General features: G+C 42.6%; 1 protein-coding gene across 7 annotated transcripts in view; it reads left to right on the top strand.

The window, feature by feature from the left end:
• cbarpb (CACN subunit beta associated regulatory protein b) overlaps nt 1–11,852 on the top strand; it is a 17,215-nt gene extending 5,363 nt beyond the window's left edge. For all 7 annotated transcript variants that reach the window (XM_068320319.1, XM_068320318.1, XM_068320317.1 and 4 more), the window contains 8 exons: nt 195–334; nt 1,846–1,907; nt 3,718–3,880; nt 4,347–4,518; nt 4,912–5,058; nt 5,407–5,644; nt 6,174–6,363; nt 7,245–11,852. In XM_068320319.1, coding sequence (XP_068176420.1) covers nt 195–334; nt 1,846–1,907; nt 3,718–3,880; nt 4,347–4,518; nt 4,912–5,058; nt 5,407–5,644; nt 6,174–6,363; nt 7,245–8,766 — 2,634 coding nt within the window. In that variant the 3' untranslated portion in view covers nt 8,767–11,852. The remainder of the gene's footprint in view (nt 1–194; nt 335–1,845; nt 1,908–3,717; nt 3,881–4,346; nt 4,519–4,911; nt 5,059–5,406; nt 5,645–6,173; nt 6,364–7,244) is intronic.

Genomic DNA, 11,852 nt, shown 5'->3' with positions numbered 1-11,852 from the left:
TTATGACATGACACATTAAACACGACCCTATTACATCCTTATTAAAACATTTTGCAGATGTGAAATTCATAAAGAGGATATATTTATACAAACAAGAAAGTGTGTCAGATTGAAGTTAAACATATTTGCTCAGTATTTGTTTTCATTTATCTGACATTATGATACATGGTGCCCCAACTTTTTTCATGTCTCAGGAGATACCTTTCGAGGCTGATGAGCAGAGAGATGGGTACATGCTCCTGGTGGTGATTCTCCTGATAGGAACGTTGATCTTCATCTCCATCTTCATCATCGCCTGCTGTCGCTGCTCTCGAGGAGAGAAGTTCTGTACCAGGTATGATACAGAAATTATACATTGCATTTAGAATTTCAGTACTTTTGTGGCATCCTCATCAAGATGGAGTTAAAGTCCAACTTAGTGTCAATTAAAGCCAGATCATTGTAAGGAACTGACAGTATCGAACTTAAGGCAGCAGAGTAACAATTTTAAAACAGAAAGCACTGTTATGAAAGAATTCCCTGTGATGTTCAGTTTTTATTGACAGGGAGCCACAAAGGTTTGGAATCCTTTCCATTTTGATTCTAACGCCTGCTGTTCTTGTTATTTGATCCTCCCGAAGCCACTACAATACATCCCAGCACAATAAAACCAAACTGAACTTCTTTAAATATAACACAGCAACCAAACCTTGAAAACCCTTTGCTTCACGAAGCCAATTTGGTCAACAGATCTGGGTGCTCAGGTGGTGAATCTGTGCACACAGGTCATTGACCGATGGAGACTCTCCATGAGCTCCTGTGCAACTATTATTCAGGGACTGACTGGTATTTGGGCTGAATGTGTGCTTACATAATAAAGTTCTTTGCTATTCCAAATGAAGCTGACCAAGTACCTCCTTTGGTATTGTATAGTTTGCTCAGCCCAGTGAGTCCCATTATAATAACGTGGCTGATTTATCTAGATTTATTCAAGGGGTAATATGGCCGGCCTTATTTTTTATTTTTTTGAGTACACTTGAATAAATGAGGCTGCACCAGCTAGATACAGATAAACAGAGAGCAGAGAGACTGAGTCGCGAAAAGCAGAGGCTTGCCGGGGGAGAATCAGGAAGACTGGTACAAATGATGAGTGTAATGAGATTTCATAGCAGCCATCAGCTGTGATTAATCTTGCGTCTCAACCCTGCCCCAAGTGCACATGGAGAATGCACACACATACACACAGTATGCAGACGCAGGAGTCACAGAGGAAATGAAAGACAAGGAGAAGCACAGATTTGGGTGGACAGAGAAATCCCACAAGTCACTTCACACTCACACAAAAGCACAAACATGCAGCAAAAAGGGAGAGGAATGGTGGGATCATGAGGTAATTTTTCAGATGTGGGATATGTTATTAGTTTTTACTGGGGATCTGCAGGATTTAAAAACGTTGAAACAGGAAGGTTTAAAGATAAAACATATCAAAGAAGTAAACAATTTAACCTTTATTTTCTCTCCATCCTTAAAGATGAGTGGAAACGTACAATCAATAAAGCACAGTGCTTTCAGTTCAAGAGGTCCCCAGGCCCTCAAGGTTATCAAGTTACTGGCAATGATTTAGGCCCTCATTGATTATACAGGCATTTAGACGGACAGCCTACTGAACATTCAGTCCTAATGTCTTGACATAATTGTTGACTATGGCTTTTTAAACAATTGATGTGCATATAAAGTCATATTGAAAAGAAAGGAAAAATGTGTTGTATCGTATTGTGGACACGTCTGTTTGGATTGACGGATGACCGACAGACTTCAGGAGTAATCATGTCACAGTACTGATGTGAATGTTTCTGTGTGCACCAGGACCGATGATGACCCTGAGAAAACTAACACCACCTACACGGAGGAGCCTCAGCCCACCCATGGTAAGAGGAAAATGGATAAGAATAAGAAATGCATGCAGGAGGAATATGGGAACAAATGAAGAGTCAAGTCAGACGAGGTCTATTGGAGTCAGACGGGCTGGAAGATGGAGAGATTGGAGTGATGGAAGCGAGGATATTTTTATTAGATCAGCACAAACATTTAATGTGTATTCCATTAATATATTGTGATCTCAATCCAGTTATTTTAAGTAGCTGTGCAATTCCTGGAATAAAAAAAGTTACCATCAGTTAATGTACACAGCCACTGATGAAAGTGATATATTAAAATGCCTCATCCAATTGGCAGCAAACTGCTTTTGTAAGGCTTTTTGTTAAGTTCTTTTGTCAACATCTACAGGAGTATCAGACTCATCCTCCAAAATTGTGTCTGGATTACAAATACAAAACAAATCCACACAAACCTGAAGTCTCTTCAGGGTATAACTAGCGCTCCGCTACTTGGTGCACGGTACGACTGTACCAAAGGAATTCAAAGCATCTTCAATTTGAATACACCTTAATTATTTGACGATTTGGCAGATGATCACAATTTAAATATGATTTTGAAAGGGAGGTCTGTTTCGCTGAGGTGATGTCTGTGACTCAACAGTATTGATGGGTTTAAGGGGACTATAACCCTTGGGGCGACATGGTGCTGTGATGGTTAACGCTCTGCCTCACGGGTTCCAGGTCTGTAAGTGTTCATTTTTCTAGATAGTAGTGAATGTGAGCCTGAGGGCTTGCTTGTCTGTCTTTTGGCTCAGATGTATAGGACATGGTGCAGTGTTATGACAAATTCTAGGGATAGGTTTAGCCAGTCAGTGAGTCATACCATGAGGATCAAACTATTATGGGACTGTTGCTGGTATGTGTCGTGACACCTGAGCTGCCTTGGTGGAGATGTGCATTCTCCATGTCTATTCTTGCATCATATATTCAAAAGCTAGTTTAAAACAATGGTGAAATACATCTCAGATCTCGATCCAAACCTACTGCAAAACTAAACCGGGTCTGTTCTGGCTGAAAACCAACCCCTCTATCCAAGTTGCATGGAAATCCTTTCAATTCTTTTGAGTTTTTGCTGGTGACAAACCAAAACACTTTGTCGAAAAGATAACCTCCTTGATTATTATTATTGTTCATAAAGAAACAGTGATTTATTTGAGCCTGTATGATCTTTATGTCACTGACATCCCAGGAAACTCAGACCTATAGCTTATATTGTAAATATAAGCTATAGGTCTGAGTTTGAGACAGACTTCAGCAGGCCCGTGATCTGGATGGATGGATGGATGGATGGATGGATGGATGGATGGATGGATGGATGGATGGATGGATGGATGGAAGATGAAAGCTATACATAGTCCTGTCCTCCATCTTAACAATGTACAAAAATCGGCCAGTAGTGAAAGTGGTCTTGGTGTGAAATGTTTCATTCATTTTCAGGATGACGGACATGAGCCAAAAAGGTTTTACAAAAATATTATTGCATATCAAATGTTTGTTGCACATTTTTAAATTGACAGGGACACAGGGAAGGATAAGTATATTTTTTTCTTTTTTCATGTTGAGTCACGAGATCATCACAGTACGTAGGTGTCGTCTTTGGGGGTTTCATCTTTTCTATTTTAGGTTCAACAGTCATCCAACATCCTCCCTGGAGCAACTTCAGCCAGCAAATTCTGTCGACATTCACTTCAAATAGATTATAATGTAACAAAAAATAAATCACCACTTTTGCCTCCCTCTCTACTGTCCCTCATCTATCTCTCTGTCTGGCTTTGTGTCTTCTCTGTTCTATCTCTGGTAGAAATCACCATCCGGGTGGATGAGTCAGAATGCCTGTCCATGGCCAGTTCTAACGACCAAGAGACTGAGCGCTTCCTCTCCACGGGCACCACAGGCCGCCGCGTGTCCTTCAACGAGGCTGCGCTCTACGATCATGGCAAGAAGGCACAGGAGAAGGGCCGCAGGTCAGACAAGCAACAAACATACAGAAGACATCATCTAAAAACTCATTTCTGTGGTTTTCAACCAGCATTCAACTGTCCATACACTCCAATCGTGCTCCATTTTAATATCAAAGGATAGATATTTTAGTGTCACTTCTGTGCTCATTGGGAATTATTTCGGAATACATGATGTGAGATTTGTGTACAAAGCACTCTCTCCCCTAGTCATTATTTTAATTTGAAGCCATAAGCTTGATATGCAAATTCTTCAAAAGGAATTGTTCTATGGAACTACGTGCAAAATTGAAATGTAATTTTTTTTTAAAAATTATAATATCCAGAGCATCTCTAATTGGGTTGTAGTCAGACACTGGGAGATGAGATGTTGGTCTTTTGTGGGACAAGCTTCATGATTTATTCCTTATCAAACAACTTGGATGTGATCTTGCAGTCATCTTGCAGCTTTAACTGATGTTGGTCACCCCAGGTACACTCTGACTGAGGGTGACTTTCACCACCTGAAGAATGCCCGGCTTACACACCTCCACATCCCTCCCCCGGCTCTAAAGATAGTCACGATCCACGAGTGCGACTCTGCCGAGAACAGCATCACCATGACAACACGTCCTGTTGCAAAGTCAGCACTTTCTATCTTCCAGGTGACAGCCTTTAGCTTGCTATTACTCCTAATGCATCATTAGTCTTGACCAGGGCCAGTTGTAACATCCATCACTCAGATCAGGGCCAGAAAATATATCAACCTAATTTACCCAAGCACAGGAAAAAAGCATCTGTCTGCATGTACATTTCATGCTGTGCACATTGATTTCCCATTTAGGTGAGGCTGTTCAATCACTGCTACATTATTTACTGTAGTTGCCAGCAGAAGAATGTAATTATATAAAATTCTGAATGACTGGGTTAAACAACAGGCCTCTGTGTAAAAAATGCATTTAAAAAATATATTTGTGTGTGTGTGTGTGTGTGTGTGTGTGTGTGTGTGTGTGTGTGTGTGTGTGTGTGTGTGTGTGTGTGTGTGTGCTTCCCTTCAGCCAACACTGTGCCCTCTACCACAAACAGCATTGACCAGCATGAGCATCAATCCTAGCTGTGCTCTCCCTGGAGATGCTCTGAACTCCGTGGTGAACACAGGCTTCAGTGAGAACACTGTTGCTCTCAGCATCATAGAGCCAAGCTCTGTAAGTTACCTCCCAACAGTGTAAAATATGCAATATTTCAAGTGATAAAAAAAAAAACCTCCTCTGAATTTGGCAGTGCTGAGAAGCCATTAATAATGAGTGCAAAATGCAAATATCTCACAAGTACCGAATGTGCATACAAATTACCTTTACGAGCTCATGTTAGATAAGAATTTGTTAAGATCACCAACAACCAGCCAGCAAGTCATTTGCAATGCTTTTGGAGGGTCAAGTAGTTTAAGGGACGATCAATAAGATTAATGGTCGATCAGTCGACAACAAGCAGCCCTAGGTGTGATATGACAAGAAGAACATGCACACCTTTTTCTGTCGTCTTTCTCTGCTCAGATCGAGATGATGAGAGTTGGGCCACATGGCCGAGGCAGCAGTGTCAGCGTCGGAGACGAAGCTTCAACTCGGAGCGGCGCCCCTCCTGTTGGGAGCTACGCTGGCAATCAGAGACCCATGCTGCAGTTCTTTACTAAACTGCGTCGCCATGCCAGTCTGGAGGGGGCCAGTCCCTACTTCAAGATTAAAAAATGGAAGCTGGAGAGCAGCCAGAGAGCCTCCAGTCTGGACACCAGAGGTAACTGATCCTTAATGGTGTGAAGTCCATTTCTATTATATCATTTTTAGTGGCAGTCTGTGCCAGTGCAGCAGGGAAGTGCGTATTCTTTTAGCTTTTGTAAAAGCCGCACCTGACATGATAACAATATTCTGTCACTAGTTTCTTCCATATGTGTATTTTCTCTATGAATTTGTTTATCATGAGAATCTTTTCTCATGATAAACAGACAGCAGTTAAACAGAAGGCTCCAACAGTCAACTGTGAGATGTCTTTGCATGCTAAGAGTCAGATATAAACACAGATACAAACACACACACAAGACAGATGGCTCAATGACGTAAGATTGAATCATTCCAAGTCAGTATGAGCCCCTGTAAATCCTCCCATCCAGGCCCCTTCCTTGTACATCCCCACTATCAGCCCATAAAATCCACCCAAACCTCAAAAATTGACTGAAGCTTTCTCCAGAATTACATGTTCCTTCACTCCTGCCTGCTGCTGCTTACTTCTACAACTCACTGCTCTTTCCCTGTTTGGTGTGAGCCAGGCTCTCCGAAGAGGAGACAGTTCCAACGGCAGCGAGCCGCCAGTGAGAGCATGGACCAGGACGACAATGATGCTCACCACATAGACCTCATCCAGTACATCGCCCGCACCCAGGACGTCAATTACCGCCCCAGCCAGCCCACTACTCGCCTCCTCTCGCCTGCTTCTACGTCACCCCCCTCCCTCGGCAGGTATCTTTAATTCCCTTGCCATTCATCCTGTCCACTGCTTTGCTGCCTTGCATTCATTTCTTTACTTGATCTAGAAAACGAATGGTAATGATCTACGGCAGGATACAGCTCTAAGTCCCAATTCTCTACCACTTTGCCATAATGTAAAAATGAGAATCAGCATGAGTAAATATTATTTAAAATACACAATTTGACTGTTTTTGATATTTCAGGTGAAGTTCTTTCAAGGCCAGTGTTACTATTTGAAGTCAGATGCAGGGGATTCCCAAACGGAAGGAATCTATGGGGAGTGGACTGTCAAATCGGGATTTAGGGTTTAAAGTCTGACTTAGGAAATCATTCCATCGCTGACATGCTGATATGATCAAATAATGTCATGATGTCCCTGAAAGTGCAAGGGTCACTTTGATTTTTGCTATTTTTAGTTGACAGTCATAACAATACAGATTTTGCCAAGTATTTGTCCTCACTAAATAATAAAATAATTAGCATTTCCTCCATTCGTTCACAAATGTTTGGAAATAAAAGGAATATTCAGGATCCCCTCTTGAGGTTAGAAACATGATGATCTCTGTGTTCCTTTCATTTTATTGTTACAGAAAAATTCGGTATTGTACAGTAGATTTTTTACATGTCATCTCAAAATAAAATCACATCATCTGTATTCAGAGCAGTTCTGTTTAAAGACATGCGACAGCAGTCATTGCAAGTCATTAAAACCATCGTGTGCACTGTGAACACAGTCATGCCTCAGAAGAATGTGTAACGTAGATACGTGCCATGACACTGACACTTGTTTTGCTGTTTGTGTTTTTTCCCTTCCTTCACTCTTTATTGCCTTCATTTTATCTCATCTCTCCATACCTGTGTGCACACTGCAGGCTAGAGGTAGAAGTGACGGTGGAGCCCAGTGGTAGCCATGGAGGACCAGGGGTGATTGGCCTATCCCCTGATCCCCAAGATGAAACACTTACCCTGGAAAGAAGGGAAGTTGCAGACCCTCTGGACCCCCTTGATCCTCAGGACACCCAGTCCTTTTACAAAGACATCTGGTCCCTACGTGCAACGCTTGAGCAGTATGCAGCCTCCGACCAGAGCAGCAACAACGACAGAAACTCTGTCTGCAGCGATGCTGAGAGTGTTTGTTCGCTGGGCGGGCGCACAGAAACCGAAAGAGGAGGGCTGCCCAGCTACCCATCCCAGGATTTAGGTGATGAAGCAGAGGGTGAGAAGGACGACAAGGATATTTTAACATGCCTGGATGAGAGGCTGGGAGTGAAGGAGGGAAAAGCAAAGAAACAGCAGAGCACAGAATCAGAGCGAGGTGGCAGTGAGGGAGAAACAGGGACTCGTAAATTGCTGCAGATGGATAGCGGCTACGCATCCATAGAGGCTCCATTTCGTGGTCCAGACGACTTGCGACTATTTGGAAGCATCAGTGGGAGCCATACGGACAAGACAGCCCATGAAAAAAGGCATCACTTCACCCATGCAGGAAGATCTGGCAGCATTGGTGACAGCTTTGAGTCTCATTTCTTTGAGGAAGAGCCAGAAGATGACGTGTCATTGGGTGCCAGTGGAGGAGTTTCCAAACAGGCAGGTGATAGTTCACTGAGCTGGTTCCCGTATGGTCAGATGCTCACACCTCGAGAGGCTGCTCAACCTTCACCTCAACCGCCAACGCTTCACCGGCGAGACTACAGCATAGATGAGAAGACGGATGCCCTCTTCCACGAGTTTCTCCGTCATGACCCTCAATTCGACCTGCAGGAGTTGCCTCTAAGGAAGCACCGATCGCGAATACACCTCCGCAAGCAGTGGCAGCGACACAAGCAGTGGAGCGACCCTGGTGTCAGGCAAATCCAATCGTCATTTGACAGGCAGCGCATCCCCTTACGGAGGGGTGAAAGTGTGAACTATCCACTGGACACAAGCTACCACAGCACTCTCCCCCGCATCGTTAGTGCTCCTGATGAAGAGAGCAGCGACGGGACTGGGAGCACTCCCAACACTCCAAAGGTGGAGTCTTCGACCAACGAGAAATCTGACAAGGACAGGGAGCACGGTATCACGGTTAGAGACACTGAGAACCAGTCCTCTCCTCCACCACCATTGCATCCTGTCATCTCAGAGAGAGACGGGGGGCTTGTTGAGCAACACGACCCTCAGGAGGACAGCAAACAACCTGGACTCCCTCCGGAACAGCTGGACGAGCGCACGTCTCCTCAGCCACCCGACCCCTCAGGCTACGGCCCACAAACCATCACGGCAGAGCTCACAGACAAACTGACAGCAAACCTGGATGAGAGGTTGTATGTAGGCCTGAGCAGGACCAAGGACACAGCTACTGAGTGTGTGACGGTGACAGCCACACACGCTTCTCCGGACCACAGCCCAGTGTAGCAGGGCTCCAGTCTTCATCAGCCTCACACCTGCTGAAATACGCTTCTGTTTGAAGACAAATATGGTTTATACGGTCCGTGATTAAACACCCAGAGGATCCATTAGATATGCAGCTAGTCTCTCCTCATGCCAGTCGTCATTATGAAGTTGTTAAATGTTGCTATTTTGCTGTTCACCGATGAAGACAGATAAACAGCAACAACAGAGCTAACATATCAATAATGACATTACATCATAATAGTGAGTTTTGTTTGTTATTTTTCCCCACACTATTTATTTCCTGATTGTTACCAATGCTGACTCTGCTGTCGAATATGAATAAGTGCTGCCGAGCGCTAAAATGGCCGCTGAGCTTGTTGATCCACTGTGAAACCAGGTGCTATTTGACGGGTAGAGCGCGGCAGATCTGGTCAACAGTTAACCCACCGCACATAAGCAGATTTACCATAATTCAGGAGATAAAGATATTTTATAAAAAATTATACATAATCTATCATAGCTATATGAGGTATGTTTTAGTCATCCACACTGGTTGTTGATATTAGGCATTACCAGCTGATGTGTGCTCCAGCAGTCATCTAAAATGATTGGAATAGTGAAGTATGAGTATAAAGTGCATATTATTATTTTTTTTGTTTATTTCTTTTTTTTTGTTTACAAAAATTTCTATTTTATTTTATTCTGAATTGCAAGTGATCATCAGTGGAGGTGTCCGTCAAAATCCTTCCGAGATGCTGTGTTGGAAATTTCCTGCCATTTCTTTCCCAATGATTTAAAAAATATGACGGCATTCAGGGAGTCGATTTCCAACAATCAAATCAATACTTGTTTTCAAGTTTGTCAGTATTTACAATGAGCGAGGCAATTATTTATGATATCCTCATTCTTACACCTAGAGCTCTGATGGAAAACACCTCACAACATTATGAGTCAGAAGCTAACTCATAATGGTGTGAGGTGGAACGCTGCAGAAGGACAGTAATAATTGTAGCACAGCAAATGTCTGAAAAGTCCCCCCCAAAAGCGTTTCTGGTATTCACCCCACTGAGCATCCTCCTGTTTTGTTTTGTTTTTTTCGCTGCTTCTTCTTCTTGTTTATTTCATTCTAATTTGCTTAATGATTTGCACTTTATTTTTGTGCAACGGCATTGAAAATCACAATGCAAACCAAAGCAGGTTTGAAAAGGACAGCCTCTGGAGCAACGGAGAGCGGGAAAAACCAGACAGCCACTGGCATTCTGGCATGACAAGTCTTTGTCAATGACAGCTAAGACATGAAAATACAACTCCATAAGCACTCTGAGCGTCATTGACCCCTTCCCTAACGGGTAGAACAAACTCCTTCTCATGTACGTTTACAGCCGTGAGGTGGGCAGCTTCATGAAAGCTGGGAGATGAGGCTGCTGCCTCACAGATATCTAGTGTTTGTTGAATTTCAGATGAAGGTCATGCACTCTTGTGCACGAGGCTGAATTTATATTTTGGACAGCACATTTTGAGTAGCTGTTTATTTCCAAGTATGACATTCTTGTTTTCCCCTCCTCTTCTATTGAGATATTTTCAGTGCCATCGGGGCACAAGCCTTGACTTCCATCAAGCTTGAACCCCCCCCCACCCCCCCAAATGAACAAAGGTATTATTTGAAATTAATGAATGTACTTTTCTATCTTATGATGTCATCTACAATTAAAACAAATCAGTACTGCCTTTCGAATTAAAACATATTAGCAGAATGTTTTGTGTGGGCAAACAAGTCAAATAAAGCCAGAATTATTGTAAAAATCTTTTTTTGCTCACAGATCTCTGCTTTTGCATGCAAGACGGTAGAAGCAGGATAATGGTAATCTAGTTCTCAGAGGGGCTTTTGGGCTTTCCGTCTCTTCCTTATGCCATGATAGAAGGCACCTGAGGAAAAGGTGTTGAAATTACCATAACAAGAAAAGGATTCCCTCCTTTCATCCTCTGTCTTCCTTTCCTTGAGGCTGTTGCCATGCAGTGAATTGAGAGGACTGAATAGAAAATCAAGGGGGAAAATCATTATACTCTTCTCTTTGTTTTGTCTGTTGATGCTGCTCCTTACCAGCCTGCCAAGATTAGATCTGTCTCATTTGGAGCTTCTCTCATAAGTGGTCTGTGAGGCAGGATCTGCGCTCCCCATTAGGAGAGGAACGACTGAAGAGGAAAGGAGATGAACTGAAATAAGGTGGAGAGAGGGTAGTGATTACTATGTTCTCTCATTCAAACAGACCATCTAAACACACACATACCGGGCTGTTCTGACACCATGAATAAACAATGTGTTTCTAGGCCATATTATTAAATCAAATTTGACTATTTTTCTGTTGGAAGTACAGGTAAATAAAATCCCCTACTTAAGTATGATGCAACGGGGTGTTCCTGAAAGTAGTTATCCCTCTCTCTACCTACAGGTCGGGGAGAAGGAGAAGACTGTAGGACACTGCATATCCCACAGCTCTTGCTGGGTCTTTAGGGGATAGCAAAAGTGCAGCAATTTCAAGAACATGGCCATATGGGTTTATTTTGAATCCCATAATTTGTACAAAATTTAAACTTTGCTCTGTATACAAGCACAATGTGACAGAAACTAGACTTAGTCTTTGTCCAGTACTAGGTTTAGACAGATACTGAATTACTGGAGACACTGTGTGTATACTAACCAGTAGCCTGTCCGATACATTGATGCATAGCTGTGTGTAGGTGTGCATGGAGTTAGCATTTCAGTATAAATCTTCATGTTTTCTCAGACTTAACATACAAAACACTCATAGTTTATGCTAATTTGTTTTTGACCGACATCAATACATCGGTATGACTAGACGTTTTGTACTTATTGGAATTTAAGAGTCATGCTAGATTGCTGTCACTAATGACATTTATCTCTTTGAAAGACTTTATGTATTTTTTGCTTGTTACTGCTTACTTTCTCGCAGAAAAAAAAAGATGAGATTTGTTCACAACTTGTCTTTCGATGATCCAAATCTATGGAGCCTTAAGGGACCAAACCTTGAAGACATGTTATTTTTGGAATGTTTTCCAATCTGTGAATAAATGAATTAAGAACAGAA

This window comes from Antennarius striatus, chromosome 7 (genome assembly GCF_040054535.1).
Source record: "Antennarius striatus isolate MH-2024 chromosome 7, ASM4005453v1, whole genome shotgun sequence".
Classification (NCBI taxonomy): Eukaryota; Metazoa; Chordata; class Actinopteri; order Lophiiformes; family Antennariidae; genus Antennarius; species Antennarius striatus.
The sequence above is the reverse complement of the archived record's forward strand: the minus strand, read 5'-3'. Positions and strand labels throughout refer to the sequence as shown.